This window comes from Rhinolophus hipposideros, assembly GCF_964194185.1.
Source record: "Rhinolophus hipposideros genome assembly, chromosome: 13".
In the NCBI taxonomy this organism is placed as follows: domain Eukaryota; kingdom Metazoa; phylum Chordata; class Mammalia; order Chiroptera; family Rhinolophidae; genus Rhinolophus; species Rhinolophus hipposideros.
In genome coordinates this window covers 15,261,837-15,280,763 of record NC_138059.1, presented here as the reverse complement: position 1 = coordinate 15,280,763, position 18,927 = coordinate 15,261,837, and the positions used below count along the sequence as shown (strand labels likewise).

General features: G+C 35.7%; 1 protein-coding gene across 5 annotated transcripts in view; it reads right to left on the bottom strand.

Moving 5' to 3' along the window:
* Positions 1 to 725: 725 nt before the first annotated feature.
* The window catches only part of TAF2 (TATA-box binding protein associated factor 2), a 70,890-nt gene continuing 52,688 nt past the window's right edge, over positions 726 to 18,927 (bottom strand). For 2 of the 5 annotated variants that reach the window (XM_081071059.1, XM_081071058.1), the window contains exons 23-26: positions 15,942 to 16,171; positions 13,759 to 13,864; positions 10,951 to 11,073; positions 726 to 2,145 (exon numbers count right to left, since the gene is read on the bottom strand). In XM_081071059.1, the coding sequence (XP_080927185.1) occupies positions 1,880 to 2,145; positions 10,951 to 11,073; positions 13,759 to 13,864; positions 15,942 to 16,171 (725 nt within the window). In that variant the 3' untranslated portion in view covers positions 726 to 1,879. Of the gene's footprint in view, positions 2,176 to 10,950; positions 11,074 to 13,758; positions 13,865 to 14,348; positions 14,505 to 15,941; positions 16,172 to 18,927 lie in introns of all 5 variants that reach the window. The other 3 variants (XM_081071055.1, XM_081071056.1, XM_081071057.1) reach the window with 3 other exon arrangements.

Here is an 18,927-nt window from a genome sequence, read left to right as displayed (position 1 = left end):
TGCCTCTGGGGAAGGAGATTGGGAAGACTTACACTAGAAGTTTGTATTGTTTGTGTGTAATTACCTATTTCAAAAATGTGAATAATTTTTTGCATTATCTGCTCCTACTCACCAGGTTAAGTAGCTGAAAGCTCACCATAAAAAAATGTTCTTCATAAGAAACATCCAGTATAAATATCCAATTTAGACATAACATACACAATATACAGTTCCTAGTATTAATGCTTGACATGCAAGAGGTGCTTAAATTCCGTAGGTAGCTATTATTTGTCACTGTCTTCCTACAACGCTGATAATTTTTTTGAAACGCATCCTTACTATTTCAAAGTTGGGAATTCTATATATGGTATAACTGCACACTATAATATAAAACATTCCATTTTCCAAAAATAATTTCAGTTGGCCAACACTCAATTAATTGGACTCTTCAAGTAACTGCCATTTAGTCCCTTCAGTGTCTGATCACGTTCCCTTTGCACCTGTACTCCAAACCGACTGCACTGCTTTATAATTAGGGAACATGTCCTTGCTTTGCACTTTTGAAAATACTGTATCTTCTGCTGAGAGAACATCACCACATCTCTGCCTACTGAAATCATTCTTCCTAGCAGGGCCAGATCAAATCCCACCTATCTACAGCGCTCTCCCCAAACTTTGTGGATAGGTATACTACATACACACAGAGAAACATAGCAAAAAATGTAAAAAGATACAAAGGCAGAATGATCGATTTAAAAAGTTATTTATTAAACAAGTTAAATGCAAATAAAAGTATATTTAAAAGTCTATCTAACGTTATGGGAGCCTTTTAAAATATCTATTCTGGGAAGAAGTATCTTCCAAACTTCCTAATGATGAGGGAAATGATAAAAAATACAACAGGGATGACAAACATTTTTAAACAAACAAAAGAAAGCACACGGTAAATTCAGAAATAAAAACACACACAAACATACAAACTACTGAAGTATAAAACTAAAGATTTCATATGTTTTTAAATGTTTATGGTATATTCACATGAGGGCCTAATTGTCCATATCCAAGTTAATAAACAGTATATAAACTTTTTTAAGGTACCATAATTTGGGTAATATAGAAATAATTTTAGAATATGTGTTGGGTGTGTATATTGTCCACATTTAGCAAATTGTTTTATGTATGAACATATATTCACTTACACTTAATGAAAAAAAGCCAATTTAAACATCGTGATTTGAGAACGACAGATTTGGTAGTTCTGTTAAATTCCAACATCATAATCTCTGAATGCATTATCAAAAGACTTATTCAATTGTTTTTCAAATGCTGCTTCTAAAAATTTCAGTATTTTCGGGCAAAGGAAAATATCAGGTATTCTTGTTTAGAAATTGGTATTTAGTTTCTCTGTTTAACACACACACACACACGCAATAGAGAGAAGATTCTATAGGAAAAGCCTTTTTCAGTAGTTCCAAATGGTGGTATGTAATATGTCACTAGTGGTTTCACCGCAGATTTGGCAGTCGCTTCTGTTTAAAACATAACTTTTGCCTGATAACATCCATCAAAGGCTTGAAAACAAAATTGGCTTTGGCAGTGCACATGGAGACCGTGAGGGGTGGGAATGAGGGCTCGTAGGAAGAGGTTTGGGGTGGGTGGGTGGGGTGTGTGTAGGCGTGTGTTAGGCAGGAAATGGTGTAGTGCAAACTATAAACCACGTTTTCCTAATTACAACTCAATTGTATAAATAATGTAAATCAAATGTTTAGCACTTAACTGGATTCTGAATTTTTAGAAGAGACCCCCTTTTTTCCCCCCGTTATCCTTCTTTGTAGAGGACAAAGTTCTGGTTGTGTACATTGTCCTGGACACCGAGGGAAAGGTGTCCTTTGTCCCCTTCTCAGTCTGAGAGAGAAGGAGAACGGACAGACCTGCCGCTGGCGGGGCTGGAGAAAGTGAAAGCCTCCTTGTCCTTGTCCTTACTGTCGTGCTTACGCTTGTGCTTATGCTTATGCTTGTGCTTCTTCTTCTTTTTCTTGTGCTCGTGGTGGTGGTGGTGATGGTGGTCACTGTGTTTGGAGAATGTAGGTTCCTTAGAAAACACTGAGAGTGGAGTTGTTGCGATTGGATGCAGAATACTCATCTCCAAAGGTGACTGTTCTTTACCTTCAAGATTAAAAACACCCAAATGAATTCCTGTTGATAACAAGGAAAGTGAGATGAAAGTAAGAGGGAGCTGATGACAGTAGAGACAAGAGCGATTCCTAAATGTTTATCCCTTCCCTGGGAATAATTAGAAACAGGAGAAGTATCTAAGTAAGACATCCAACTGGTGACACACAACTAAGTTTTTAGCACTGTGGCCAGGAAGTTGAGTATTTCAATCCCTTACAGTCTATACAAATCATGATCTACACCATTGTGTCACCAAACCATCTTCTAAACATTAGTGTTCAATATTGTACAGTACAATGAAGCAACGATAATGAGTACACAGGTGTGTTACAGGTTGAGACCCATATTGGTCCATGAAAACATAGCTCCTTCAACTACAGTTCTGCCCTAAGGTCTGAGCGGGGAATGGCAGTACTATATCTGTGCCACCTGTACAATAATTAAACACACAAAGACATGTAACATTAGTTACTGCTCATGATCTCAGTGAAAATTCCAATTCCTGTAGTTCCTTAAGACAATTTCTGGGGATAGGCAAAGTGAACTATCCTTATATTATTCAGTATACTTAGCTTAAGAAACCCAGAAAAGGCGGGGAGTCTACAAAGGGGATGTCTCTAATTTAAAGACAAGAGTAATGCCATTTAAAAATAAAAACAAACAAAAACCCCCTGAGAATTAGGAGCCCTGTGTTCTAGGACAGGTTCTGTTAACCTTCAGCACATTTCATCCCTCTTTATTTCACCTAAAATATGCATCAAATGTCTTTGAAAGTTCTTTCCATTTCTAACATTCTCTCTGTCCAGGAATCTACAACAGTAGTTTTCTGACTCTCGTGTATAAGAATCGTTTCCTCCACTCTACAATCCTTGGGCCACACCCTAAGAAACAACTCTTTCTGTATTATCCTAGGTTCATGTCACTGCTTTCCATGCAGGCAATTAAGAAGAAAGCCTGAGAAACACTTTAGATCCATCCCCCCTTCTATTAATAGATCTAGTTGGTTACCAAATCTTGTTGATCTCACAAGTCTGCTCCCTACCCTGTCTGCAACTGTATTAATTCCAATAACTTCACCTCACCTGGATTACAGTACTAGTCTCCTGTTAACTGGTTTCTTGGCCTGAAGTGTCTTATACTCTAATTCATACCTTACACAGCTGCACAGGCGTGGTTCTCAACCAGGGGCAATTTTGCCCCCACGGGGTTATTTGGCAACGTCTGCAGACATTTCTGTTGTCACAACTGGGGTGGGGTTGGGGGAGGAAGGGTTACTGGCAGCGAGGCCAACAAACACCACATAAAATACAGGGCGGCCCCTACAACAACGAGTTCTCATGCCCAACCTGCCAGTAGTGTTCAGGCTGGGGCTCCCTGCTTCACAGTGACCTTCCTAAAAACAAAGTTGGTCATCACTGTCTGCTTAAAAAATCTCAGTTACTTCTACCAATAGACTAAACGCCAAAGTCCTTGGATTTCCGTGGATTTCCATGGAACAGTTTCTGAAAAAAACGTTTTTTTTTCAATCCAAACTAAAAAAACTACGCGTTCACTAAAATGGACTGCAATGCAGTCCTTTCTTCTCTTTTTTAAAAAGTTCTCAGCACTAATTCTGATCCAAGCCAGCCCCCAAACTAATTTTACTGACAATTTATAATCTGTCCTGAATCTACCGTTCCAGCCTTATTTTCCACTATTCCCTTCTATGCCCTCTAGGCTAGCCCTTTCATAACTCTACGTATTTGTAAATGCTATTCCATATTGCTTTGAATACCCATCCCATAGTTCTTCTCTGGCTCACACATTCATTTAACAAATAGCAGAAACTACATGGGAACTAGAGAAAATGGTGATGAATTGGACACACCACAGTCCTCCTGCAACTTACAAACTAGCAAAGAAGAATGAAATGGAATAAGTACACGTGAGTAATGAAAAGATAAAACAGAGTAAAGGAGGAGCAAAACAGGAGACGTAAATTACATGGGAGTGGGAGTTGGAGGGAATAAGAGGCAAAATTCTCCAAGAAAGTCAAGTTTAAACTAACCTAAAGGAGGGGTAAGAAAAAGAAAACAAACAAAACATTTTAGGCTCCAATAATTTAAAACTCAGCTCAAATGTCATTTTGGGGGGACCCTTCCCCCAAACTGGACAGCCCCCTCCATAGTTCTTTCATTTTCCCACAACATAATAAAGATGAGAAAATTAAGGCACAGAGGAACTGACTTGCCCAACGTTGTTACCAGCAGATCTGAGCTACAAAACCAAAGAGCCCGCCAGCACAATCTGTGCTCTGAGCCATTCGGCCCGTCTGCACACAGCATGGTTCACAGTGCAGCACAGCTTATCTTTGGGTCTCTGCCATTAGACTCCTAACTCCTTGAGGACAAGGAATGTCTTGTTTCATCTTTGTATCCCAGCATCTCACACAGTACCTAGCAGACCCTCCATCCCACCTCCCCACCCCTGCCAAAGCTTGCTAAACAAATGAATTAATGCAACAGAATTGTAATTGTTGTGTTTCTTTTTAAATAGAATATCAGGTGCACTTAGTCCAACTAAATGCAATGGGAAGGTCACCGATTTTGAAGGCAGATGGATAAAGCACAGAAACTAGCATAGATCTTTCGTTCAGCTAGTACTGACTGACTACTGTACTTCTCCGCGTCAGGCACTGGTCCAAGTTTTAGAGCAAGTGAACGAGTCAAAGTTCCTGTCCTCACAGATTATTCACATTTAGCTACCACAAAATTATGTTTTTCATATCCATGTGGCTTGGGTAAAGCTATCACTTATTATTATAATACAAAAACTAAAGAAATTATTTATATAGAAGCAAGTCTGGGGATCTATATCTTTTGCAATTAATTGGTGCCTAGATATTCTTCAGAAAAAGAAAAAATTGAAGGATATCTGATTTACAGTATCAGTGAAATATACCACTGTATGATTTTAATTTAGATTAAAAAATGAGTTACATGAATACCGTCACAATTCTATAAACATGGGGAAATAGTTTCACATCAAACAGAATACATAGCCAGGTGATGAGGAGAAGTAAGAAGAAACTTCAAAGCCTCATGAGCAAATTCCTTTAGCACCTATCTCATTATTTAGTCACTATCAACAGGCGCTACAGCTTTCCAATTGGCTGTCTGCACTACACTGGGAGTCTGAGGTCCTTTTCTGAACTGGGGGAAGTATCATCATTAATGCTAAACACTTGCCAAACTACTTGGACTGCAGAAGAGCCAATAGTTATATTGGAAAACGTACTTCCCAGCAGAGGCAACTGCCAAATGGACAAATGAGTGCACGTGGGTGGGTTCTTTTCCAAGGAATACTTATTTATAACTATTTCCAAAGTACCAATTTCTTGTCTAGTGGCTTTATACTTTGCATTAAAGATATATTGACTGATTATAAATCTTACATTTCTCTTAATTTGTATGAAGTCTTTATTAAGAAGACAATGGATTAGCTAGAGCCAAGGCTAAAGGTATTAGGAACCAGGGCTCCTAAGGACAAATGGCTGATTGCAGGTCTGCGCAGATAATTTACAAGATGAGCATGAAACATCTGGTATAAATAGAAAGGAAGATAAAGTCTTCTTAACAGACTCAAGAGTCAACTTAAGAGGTTCTCATTGTCCAGAGGTGGGACAATTTGAATACTGGTAAGGATAATAACTGTATGGGGCTGGAACTCACTGTTAACACGGGAGGATGCTGGTTAGTCAATTCATTATTTTTAAAACTTATTAAGTAAACAGAGAATCAAGCCTTTATCTTTGTTTCCCTTTATGACCTATATATATTACTGGGCAACAGTAGATGAGGGGGAATTTAGCTTTATAAAAACAATCCAGTTTATAAATAAAAATGGAAAGCTAAATTAGAATGTCACCATGTTACAACCCTTGGAATTAATGCGCTGAGGCCTTGAACATCACCATGACTAACCTCACAGAGTCACCAGACATGGTGTGCTCCCAGACTGAAGAGCTCACCACCATCTAGAAACCTGAATCCAATTAAGCTTCTAGCTACAACTACAAATTTACAGGCAATATACAGGACTCCAACATGTTAATTACACCAGAGGTATACAATTCGCAAAACACAGACTTGAAAACTACAGATCAAAAACCTGATTTCTTTCACAAATACGTGTACATTGTAAAGGGGTGTGGGAAGAGAGATAAAAAGATCGACTGGAAACTTTAAATTTAAAACGATGTAAAGGATGTATCAGCCAACTGCAATGTGTAGACTTTATGTGAACACTGACTCAAACAAGTAAATTGTTAAAAATATAAAAATAATGGCATTTATAAGTCAACTGAAATGTAAACAATAACTGGATATTTAATGATATGAAATAATCCATTTTTTTAAAAATATAAGAACATTACTATGGTTATGACTTTTTAAAGTCCTTATCTTTTAGAGATACATACTGAATTATTTAAAATGATGTGTGGGATTTGTTTCAAAATAATTCAGAAGAGTGAAAATGAGTAAGGGTATAAATTACACAAGACCGGCCATGATCACTGTTGAAGCTGAGGAATGGATTCATGGGGGTTCATTATACTAATCTGAGGAGTTCAGTTTTCCATAATAAAGCGTTTTTTTAAAAAGGAGAGGGGAATTTGGCACCATCCATTAAAATGTTAAATGCCCATATTCTTTGATTTAGAAAATTCATTTCTAGAAATTATCCCACAAATGTGTTGTTCATGCATATGTGCAAAGACATATTGTAATATTCATTAGAATAGTATTTGGAACAACAGAACATCTGATAAAACCCAATGTTACTTGATCACCATCAACAATCTTTAGCTCTTTTCATTTATTGTAGACAATGTGTATTTTTTGTTCGATCTCTATCTTTCCTGAGTTTTACCAGGTCTAATCCAAGGTGATTAAGAAAGTGCACTTTCCTTCTCATGTGGAGTTGTATGAAGAGTCAGATTTGGGACACATGAATTTACTTTCATCCTAGCATAATGAGGTCATCAATAGAATCTCCATTAAGAAAAATACCATCTCCCTGACACAAACACTTACACACATAATATTTCAGGGGTTTACAAGATGCCTGGGAACTTGAGGCCCACCCAAGGTTAAGCACTACTAATTTTTAAGCCAATGAAAGGCCTTTCAGTAACTTGAAATATGTTTCTACTGTAGAATAGCAGATATATAAGAAAAAGGAGATACATGTACAATTCACATTCTATTTTTTCTATTTCATGTTATATAGAAAGAACAAAACAGATGTTGAGATTTGTTATTCTGCCCACCATAAAATTTTTCCTAGAGACCTAATAAACCGCATTATGGATAAGGATTAGCTGCAGTCAATTTAACAAATGTAAAACAAACAGAAAGATGTACTCAATATAAGCCTAATGTGGAAGCTTTTCAGCCATCTGATAAAAGTGCTGATAACAGGCGGTAAATAACAGGCTAATTCTCTTAAATTCATTTGAATTAGGTATATATCTAAATTTAACACGGAATCTGCAGTTTCCATTAGGAAAAGTGTGAAGTCTGTTCTTTGAACTCTTTAGATCACTATAAAAGTGTAGAATTATATCGTTATAATTTAAGAAAAAAGATCAAAGTCTGTTTTTCATATTAGAGTTTCGAAAGAAAGAACTCTAGGCCTCTCAAGCTTTTTTTAAAAAGGATTCCATACACCAGAACAGTGTTTTGCTGCCTTACGCAAGAAGGCGTTACGTAATACAGCAGCCCTAGCTAGGTAGTTGCTGGAACTCTCCTCCTCACCCCCACAAAAGCCACTAGGGATTTCCCCCCACTCCTGCTCCTGTCATTCCTTCTCTCCACTTTATCACAGCAACCCCTGCAGCCACCTCAGGCTTGTGCAGTGGTGAAGAAAGGACATGGTATGCTTAACCCATCGCCAAGGAAACCATATAGCCCTTTCTCCAAATTCCCCTCCTTGGATTCAGGAAAGGAAAAGAAACAGTAATGACGGAAAACACCCGTCACTTCTCCTTTCTTACTCCAAATGGCTTAACCTATCACACATGTATCATTCGTACCCCTGAAGTATTCTTCTTGCTATCATATGCAAGGAAACAGAAAATTAGGGGGTGAGGTGGGGGGAAAGGTTAAAAAGCAAGCCAAAACCGGTCCCATCCCTGCTTTATGGGACCAAAACCCACATTCCTTTTCTATCCCTCCCAGATGACATTGCCAACTCATTCCAATTCTCAATTATCATTTTGCTTCCTGGCTCTAAAGCACCTGTCTCAGACTTGCTCATGAATAACGGAAGCAGAGGTCCAAACTCCAAAGCGTTGCACTGAAGGAGACAGCATAAATGAGTATACAGATTACAGGTGCAACACAAGGGGAATCAATGAAATAAAAAGCATATCCCTGCCTAAAAAGGCCTCTCAGTTAATTAACTCTTTTCCACAAGAAACTGGAAATCCAGATTTTTATGTGTAATCTCTTCATTTTTTAGTCAACCACTTCAAAAAAATTTGTAACACTTCTATAGGCCAAATAAAAGATGCCTCAATTGGAAAAGCTGAATAAGGCCCCCAAAACCCACCTGAGGACTTTAATCTAGAATCCCTGAAGACTGAAGAGAGATCACAGCTTCCCTTACCACTCGCTGTTCTATGCCTTCTCTCCTGAACCCCCAATTCTCAACCCCAGGCTAAGTCTCTCCACAGAAGGAGACTCCCAGCTCTAGCCGGGAGGCCACAAGAGAGGCCACAAGAGAAGACGTTCCTGTTTTACTGCCAACTTTACTTGGGTTAGGTTAAAGTTGCACTTCTGACATTCCAAAAGATGGAGCTAAAAGTACTCCTCTCAGCAATATTGCTACACGCAGTGGCTAGGTTTGATACTTCTGTTCTTCACGTATAAGTTAAAAAGGTTTCTGTTGGATAGTCTGGGAAAGTTACCTATCAAATACAACAATGTGTCTAAGGGAAAACTGCATTTAGAATTGCAAAATAAAAACAGGTATAAATAAACATTTGGAACACTAGCATTTGTAAAATGAAGGTTTTCTAAATTCTACTGGTCACACTAGTAAATTTTAAGACTTGGTCAGTGGTCACAGGGTAGGTACCGAACAGCATAAATACATGTAAAGAACGTGCAAAGGCACGTTAAAGAATACATTCAAATCAGTCTGTATATAACATACTGGTATACATTTTTGCCTCATGACATAAAAGGGTCCCACAATGATAACAACCAAAGCTAAAATTTTAAAGCTTTGCTATTTATTCCCTACCACTAGCCCTGTATCTCATCCCGTCTTCCTACACGATGCCACGAGAACTATAAGACAGCAAAGAGAAATTCCAAAAAAAGAGGAAAAATGTATTTTTTAAAGCAATATGGGACAATAACACAAAGGCTCATTGGTGGCACAAAAAGGTGTTAAGATTTGCTTCTACATAGGTTAGTGTGCCACATAACTAAGAAAAACCAAACAAACGTATTCAGATTATCTTCTAGAATAGGGATTCATTTGACTGTTGGAATTTAGACAGAATTTATTTTTATTAAAGACAAGAAAGGCAGGCAGAAGTATCACTCTCAAACTATAGCAACAGGTTTGAAACATCCAAAGCATTATAATTTTTAAAAACATAGAAAAATTTTCACGTCCAGTAAAATTTCAATAAGTATAATGATAATAAAGCATAATTACACCAAAACCAAAAATGAACCAAGAGAATACAAAACGGGCAAGGGCCAAGAAATGTCAAAATTCACTTATCAAAGTAAGTTCTAAAGTCTCCAGCTGATTTCCTTCTGAAATACATTTTGTGAATCTATTACAATGAATGCATAGAGCACATGAGGAGATATAAGCACCCAAAAGTCTGGGGTCTCAACACCAAAATATTTTGATTTGTTGCTTTTGTTTGAAGTCTCCTATTAATCACAGTTAATTCCCTAAGTCTCTCAAATAAATAAACAGTTACTCTTGTTTATATCATAAAAACCCAGTTCATATTATATAAGCAAAACCCATCTGTTGAAATTTTAAAGTCTGACTAATGAGTTTTGGAAAAACTATTCTTTAAAAATGATTTTGCTTATGTATCTTGTTTTTTACTCTCTGTTCCTCTAAACCTTGACGGCTGAATGTTTGTTCGTCAGCACTGAATGTTCACTCTTCATTTGGATTATAATCTTCTCTTTGTAGGCAGCAAAAGAACAATATAAAAATAGGAGTATCGATAATAAACATATCTGAACTGAGTTACCTTTCATAAAGTTAAGCCCAGTTAGTACAATTTAAAAGATAGAACATGGTAGTTTTCCTAGTATAGCATCAAATCTTAGGGATTGACCAACTGTAAAACTTTCAGGGAGAGTGGGAGGATCAAAAAAGTGGTTGATTTCTCTATTTTACAAAAGTATAAAGGCACAGATTCAATAGTTTCTACTGAAGTTGGCATTTTTCATATTATAATATTCTTAGAAAAAGCATTGCAAGGAATGAGCAAAATATTAATGGGTATCTTCAAATGGCATAATGAGGAATGATTTTTTTTTCTCTCCTTTCTAGTTTTCTGTTATTTCCAAGTTTTATGTACTAGGGGTAGTCTACTTTTGAAATAGTAAAACGTTCATTTAAAATAGTCTGTATATTCAATAATATAAATTCAATGTGTTGCAAGGAAAGCAAGTCCTCAGATCTACCTTTTTTGTTTTTATAAATTGAAAAGAAAACTTATGAAGTTTATAGATTTGTTCTTAAGCAAAACATTAACAATAATTTCACCTGTTCCCTTCCGTGCAAGTTCCATACTCCACGGGGGTTTTGTGGCGGGTGTGCCATCACAGCCTGGTGAGTGCTGGGGTATTAAAGCAGACCGGGAGCTAGGTGGTCGGTATTTAGACAGCCCTAAAATGCCAAAGAAAAAGGAGAACAGGGATTTATTTCTTTATTTCCCAAAGAAAAACCTGACAGGTTTTTATAAGTTAACTTTAAAACCAGAAGCAGTTCAAGAGTGAAATTCTAATAATAAAAATAATACTTTTTACTACTGATGATCCCATTTGATTTAATCCTTTGTAACGGTTCCTATATGCTTAAGTCTGAGAACAACACACATTCGAGAAAGACAGTAAGTTTGACTGGCTTGTTGAATATATAAATTGGATTCTATGCTCTGGGGCAGAAATCATGTCACATTTTTTATTATTTATGTGGAATTTTGCATATAGTAAAGTTTGCCATCCCCCCTCAATATGCTAATAAAGTCCATTAAATATTTACTCAACAAATCAATCCAAATAATTTAGGGGTTATAGAAGATATTAGGAAATGGTCTAACGTGAACAGCATTATAGTAGGTGTCAGCAGACCCACGTACTGATTCCAAATTATCAACAAATTAGATATATTATCCATGTAAGACATTTATCTGTTGTGTCTCAATTCCTTCAATTGTCACATGGAAAAAGTCTAAGATTTGGGTCTAACCCTGAGTTGGCTATTACTTGACTGTGTCATTTTAGGGCAAGCCATTTGATATCTTTATGTTTAAGTTTACTTACCTGTAAAATGGATAGAACAGATAAATAATTGTTAAGATCTCTTACAATTACAAAAGCCAAAGAATTCATAACCTGTCAGTTTTCAAACATATCGTAAGCTCATATTCTACCTGAAGCCAGTTCTCAAATTCTACTAGCGCATCCCAGATTACTAGACAAGTGAAAAATAATTTAGGTCTCATGACTAAAATTAAACAAAAGGCCAAATAAACAAAAAAGCACACCAAGGTAGATAGTAGATAAGAGGGACTTTGCGCAAATGTAACGTTAAAAAACAAACAAACAAACAAACAAACAAAAAACCTCATCCTCATTCAAAAATAAAAAGATCATAAAAGACAAACAGCACAGGGTATGAATAGGATTTTCGAATAAAAAGAAACAGGAATAGTACCCCCCCAAAAAAGAAGAAAAGAAAAATCGTCATAATTAAAATAAAATAAACGCATTATGAAGTAAAACAATTATCATTTATAGTGTATTAATAAGTATCTTTCAAGTTATTACACTGATAATAAAACATGACATATAAAAAATTATAAATTATAATACCATTTTCATAAAATTCAAAACCAAGTGCAAGTAAACGTACAGATCATATATCTATGTGGTACACTATAAAGAAAAGCAACAGAATGATCATAAAAAAGGAACAACAGAAAATTCAACGCAATATTTACTTGTAGTGCAAAGACCAGTGAAAAGAATCAGGAAAGAAGCACAGAGGGAACGGGTAAAGCATGGAGTAAAATATACAAGTTAGGGTGGGTGGCAGTTCACAGATATTTGTTTTATTACCATAGTTCACAACTTACATGCAAGTTACATCAAAGCTCTATTTCTGAAAATTAAAAAATGCTGATGACATAGATATAATCTCTTCAAAAAGTATTTTGGCAATATGAAGCAAGAGCTAAGAAAATCTTCTGAAGTATCTCATAATATACCTAAAATTAATCATTTTGCCAATAATACCATGTTTCTCCAAAAATAAGACCTGGTCGGACAATCAGCTCTAATGTGTTTTTTGGAGCAAAAATTAATGTAAGACCCGGTCTTATATTACATTATATTACATTATATAAGACCGGGTCTTATAGTAAAATAAGACTGGATATTATATTGTAATTATATTATACAATATAATATTTATATAATAAATTAGATAACATATAATTTATATAATATAATAATTATATAAGACCCGGTCTTATATTATAGTAAAATAAGACCGGGTCTTATATTAATATTTGCTCCAAAAGAGGCAATAGAGCTGATTGTCCGGCTAGGTCTTATTTTTGGGGAAATGGTATATTTTGGGGAATTTATTGTAAGAACATAATTTGATTAACAAAAAGAAATAAAAGCTTTTGTATGAAAATATGCAGTGCAGAATTACTTGTAATAAATAAAAATCAGAAATAATGTAAATGTCTACCATCAGGGAAATAATAAGGTAAACTATAGTATATCAACTCAATACTGTCTCAGGTAACATTTTCAAAAAGAAAGATTATGATGTTTGAGATACATTTAAAAACATCTATGATACAATATGTGAAATAGGCAGGCAAAAAGGGAAGTAGCTGTGTTACAGGTGGCATTACCTTTAGGCAAGAAATGTTTATACAAGAAATGTTTATAATTATGGTTACATTATTAAAAAGAAAATAGATCTAGCATTTTATTTTGAAGTTAAGCCTATTACAAGACAGAAAGAGAAAGAAAGAGAGAGAAAGGAATTAAAGTTATTGGAAGGAATTTGATGAATGGATTTTTTAAGGAAAACAAATCCAGAAGAATTCAAATATTAAACAAAAATAAAATAAAACAAAACCTAAAGAAACACTTTGCTTTTTTTTTAATGTATTCCTTTGCTGATATGCGTTATAATCTAATATTTTATTTTATACCAGCTACTTTAAAACTTTACAGTTGTTCACTTGAAAATAACACTACCCACCTTGGAATAGTGATACCATGTGAACTCTGTGCATCACCCCAGTGACTGCAGTAATGCTAACCGTACCTGGAGTTGATGGCCTTTCAAGCATGTTCAGGTGATGGGAAATGAATGCCTGGCTATCATGAACGGTATCCATATCAATCTCCTCCTCGTCTTGAGAACTTGAAAACTAAAAAACACACACACAGAACAAAGGAGAAAAAGGGCCATTGTATCACTTTACACTTGGATCTTACTTAGCTCTTAGGAAAGGTAGCAGAGAGGCCACAGGATATACCCCCAAATAATCTTAAAAGGAAAAGCAGTCTCTTTTTCTCAAAAAGTATTAAGAGAGAGAAAAGATTATGTGGTTTTTAGCCTCCCAAAGAAGCTGACTGGAAATGTAACAGCAACTAAAATCTATTCCTCTGTTGTGGGAAGAAGTAGTGAGCTGTGGTAGACTGTGCACACATAGTTCCTCCCCAAACAGAGAAGAAGTACGTGATAACAGAAGTTAAACAATCAACTGGAATGTCTGAGATGGACACTTGGGTTCTTTTATGATTCAGTCTGCCCCATCTGTCCCTAAGGAAAAACCACTGCAAGTATTCACAAAGATTTATAGGAAGATGAGTATCCTACACTGTAATACAGGCTTAACCTGTATTTCTTACTCTGATTTTCAGTTTGACTTTACTGCTATCCTCATTCTTCTCCAGTATTTGACCAGGTTCTAGTGGGGACCCCAGTGGTGTATCAGCCTTCCTCTTCACTCCCTGCTGATGAGCTGATATATTACATGATGCTTCCTTGGCAAGGTGACCATCTTCCTGCAGCAATATTCAAGATCAAAATTAGATTCCTGAAGACAAGCAGCTCATATTATAGCTGAAAACTAATAGCTATAGCAACCATGCAGATTAGAGCATGCCCAGTGCCTAAACGTTATCAGCAATGGGCTTACAATAAATTTCACCTTTTCCTGTCTGCTGGTTTTTGATTTTTTTCGGGGGGGTTGTGGGGGTAAGGGAGAAGGAAGTTACGTGGACTTTTAGATCTTTCCCAAAAGAATACTATCTTTTGGTGTCTTTTTCTCCTCTTATCCTGAAGACTCCAAGTATGAATGTGAATAAATGAACATATATGAATAAGAATTATAAACACATTCATTTCTATAGGTTTATAAATATTTAGATCTGAAAGAGCTCTTTAATGAGACTCTTTTTTGCTATGGAAAAATTTGTCTTACTTCTTTATAACCCAAACTCGAGGATACATTTTAAATTTATAACAAATAAGTACAATTATATTTCAGAAACTCTAGATGAATAAGTAATTTAAAATGACTATGTCTAACTAGCATAGAGAGAATCTCTATGTGTCAAAACACCAGTAGGGAATTGCCAGGCAAGTAATCTGGTCTAAATATTGGTGAAAAATGAAGCTTGAAATATTGGGGACATTTTGTCATCAATAAGAAAATCATTTCTAGAAAACTTTCTTAAATTACAATAAAATGACTGATATGTATTCTAAAGGGTTTTCTATAAAAAGTCTAGTACTTTTATAATCTATAGTCACAAAGAAAACTTTTCTAAAGGCAAACACATACACATATATACAAATTTCAAAATGTAATACATAATCTCCTCCCAAATCAGATTACTCATTTACCTTACCATTCGTCATTATTTATTTGTTTAATTCAACAAGTATTTGCCAGGCACTTTCATACATTTAGAACCGTGCTACTGTGTTTCCCCGAAAATAAGACCTAACCGGAAAATAAGCCCTAGCATGATTTTTCAGGATGACACCCCCTAAACATAAGCCCTAATGTGTCTTTTGGAGCCAAAATTAATATAAGACCTGGTCTTATTTTGGGGGAAACACGGTAAGTATTACACAAAGTAGAAAAAAAAAAAAAAGTCAAGGCACTTTGTGTTCAGTTTGCCACTACCATATATGGACAATATAGGTTAATATGTAATAGGTTAAATATTCATTTTAATTTTATACTACTCAAAGAAAGTCTATGCTCAAGTACAAAATATTATTACATCAAAACAAAAGGAGTAAATGGACTGGCAGCACTACATAATTGTCAGCAACACTTTATAAATTGTAAAGTGTTAAATTAATGTCAGCCGGATAAATTCATGGTACAGAAAACTTAGTGGATTTAAAATTTGCCAGTTCAAAAGAAGCAGTTCTCTCAATAGCTCTGTATAATCAAACTACATCTTCTGTAAACATGTGATTCTTACAGGGTTCTGAAATCCAACTAGCTGCGCATGACTACTTGGATTAATAGCAGTTTCTTGGTTGCCTGCGATAGCCTCTGGAATTATGGTTGGATTCAAGACAGCTTTTTTCTCTTTTAGATTAAGAACCAACCCAAGCTCTGGCAAGGGTAAGCAGGAAGGTCTACTAAGGCCGAAAAGTGTGAAGTACAAGTCCACAGCACCACACCGTAACCTCCAGTCATGCGAAGTCCCTAAGAAGTAAATAATAAAGAAATAAAAGTCAATATGCACATTTATCCATACATTTTAAACTGTTCCAGAACCTGTACAGAGGGAAAAAAGGGTTATGATGCCTAAAAGGAGCCATCTATTGACTAGCCCCACTGGCAAACCCTCTACCTTATTAACGATGTATCTTAATACAGATACTTACAAATTGTTACAGGAATAATGTCAGTGAATGAACTAACGAATTTTATCATTGGAAAAATTTTTATCACACCATTCTTTTTTATAAAATGAAAACAAAAACATAGTATTTGTTCTGCCTCTAAATCTTCCTTTTAATTTGCCTGATTTTCTTCTTTAATAGCCTGTTAGGAAGACACTCCACGAACCTTCAGGAACCCTACCACTTGAAACAAATTCTTCTAACTCCCGGATTTATTACTTTCAGGTTTTAAATAAATGATAAGAAACCCTACAACTACTTGAAACAATACAATTCTAAACTTGGACGTATTGTAGAGGAGGAAAATATTTTGCTAAACATCTTTATATTTTCTACTAGGCATTTGTTTAAAAAAAAAACAACACACACACACACACACAAACACACACACGCACACACAAACAAGCAAACCCCAGAGGTGGCAACAGGTAGTAGTAAAACACGTATCGACCAGAAGAAGACTGCCTGTGTAGACATTCAGTTTAAAGTAGTTGAGAAACTAGAGTCAAGTTCTTTCAAATCCCTTGATGAGTCTCATTTTCATGTCCAAAATAAGGGTGCTGGTCTGACTATACCTTGCCCAAAGCAATGACAGACCAGAGCACACTGACACCAGAATTCTTTCTCACTTTCCTTTTTTTCCCTAGGACAGCACCCCAGGTAGACAGTACCATCAAACAGAACAGACTGATGGATGAAATGTCATCTAGGGTTAGATCATTTTTATGGTTTCTGGGTTGAATTTAAAATGATCTAGATAATTTAAAAGAAGTGATATGTAAATTCTTCTAAATACGAAAATAAACCCTATAAATACTTAATTTTGACCAAGAACTGCAGTGTCAAATGAGTACCATAATGTTTAAAAAGGAGAAACAAAAAACAAAGAAACTGCTACCACAAATTTTGGACAGCATAAATATTAAGCTTTGTGGTTTTCAAAAACAAATACTAGAATAAGAAGGTAAATTTAATAAAGTAATGATTCTGATGAGATTTGCTCTAGTAGATAATTATTATATTAATTATATGCAAAGGTAATCCACATGGAAGGAATTATAATTTTATAGAGTACGTACAATATACTACGTTCTGCTAGGCACTTTGCACGCTATATTGCTGTGAAGGAGCTCTCATCAATCCTATCGGAGACATCTTCCATTTTGCTATTGTGTGATAAGGTAACAGATACATAACACTGCTAGAAGCAAGAGAAAGAGGCAGAAGCTCCTCAGGAGGAGGTTTTACATCTTAAAAACTACAGAGAATGCAGAAATGGGAAGAAGAGATACAGAATGAAAGTAAGGACTTTACACTGGAAATCCATTCCCTCCTTTAGAATATGCATATCGGGACACTTTTCGACTTGACATTGCCTAAATTTTTGGTAGGATTCATTATTCTCCTCCTCAAAGCATTTTACGTATAAAAAGATTCCTGGGCCTTTTATTACAAAGGATGGCAGAGCTCAACCCCCTGAAGGAAGGGAAAGAATCTTGCCAGAGCAGCTAGCCTTATCTATATATTAGGTTGGTGCAAAAGGAATTGTGGTTTTGCAATTATTTTTAACCTTTTAAACCGCAATTACTTTTGCACCAACCTAATATATTCATGGGTGTAGCAAGAAAAGGAGTGGCTCTTAGGCTTTTTATCAGTTAGGAAAATAAGAATGGTTTAGGGCACATTTATACTGGAAGAAAATTGAACCTTGAAGATCAATATATCACCTCATTAGGTCTGCTGCCATTCTGACCTTCATATGTTGTAGATGACCAATTAGGCAATGGAGTGTGAATTCCTCAAGCTTTACAAAAATTATTTTAATTTGAAAATTATTTTAATTTAAAAAGGCAAATGGAAATGCATACTTTGATGAGCAAGGTAAGGGTGTTCTTTGTTCTGAAAGTCAGAGTAAGGATGATTCAGCAGCACACTGAAGGACGCTGAATTGCAGGAAACCCTTAGACTATGGGTTTTGTGATTTTTATTCCTATGTGGGCTTTTTGGTTTCGGTTTCCCCTGAGTTTGGATAGAGGAATGAACGTTGTTCCTGAGGGAAGTTCCTGATAGTTTTTTTTCTTCAAATAATTGACTTACAAGTATTAAAATTTAGGGCTGATATAAGGAAACTAAAAATAAACAGCAGTGCTTCTGTAAAAATTACAAAAAAGATAAAAAATCAGAACTCCACTGTATTTCAAAATCATAGAATAAAATCTTATAATGGTTGTTATTACAGTGGAATTAAGTTGAGCGATACAATGGGAAAAATCATTTCTGCTTAATTACCAGTTACCTCTGTGATGATCTTGGGCAAATCAGCTGCCTGGGCCCTAAAATAAGAGCAAATGCCTTAGATGATCTGTAAGATCCTCTCAGGACTAAAAATGCTCCGATTTCAGATCAGTCAATTCCATTAGAGAGAGGCCCTGAAACAGCTGCTGATTTCGGTCCTCAGTTACAACATTTTGAAGACCTTTCTTTCATCTTTTGGCTACCCCACCCATCCCAATCACTTAAATGGCAAGGAATGTTCATATACATGAAAAAAACTAA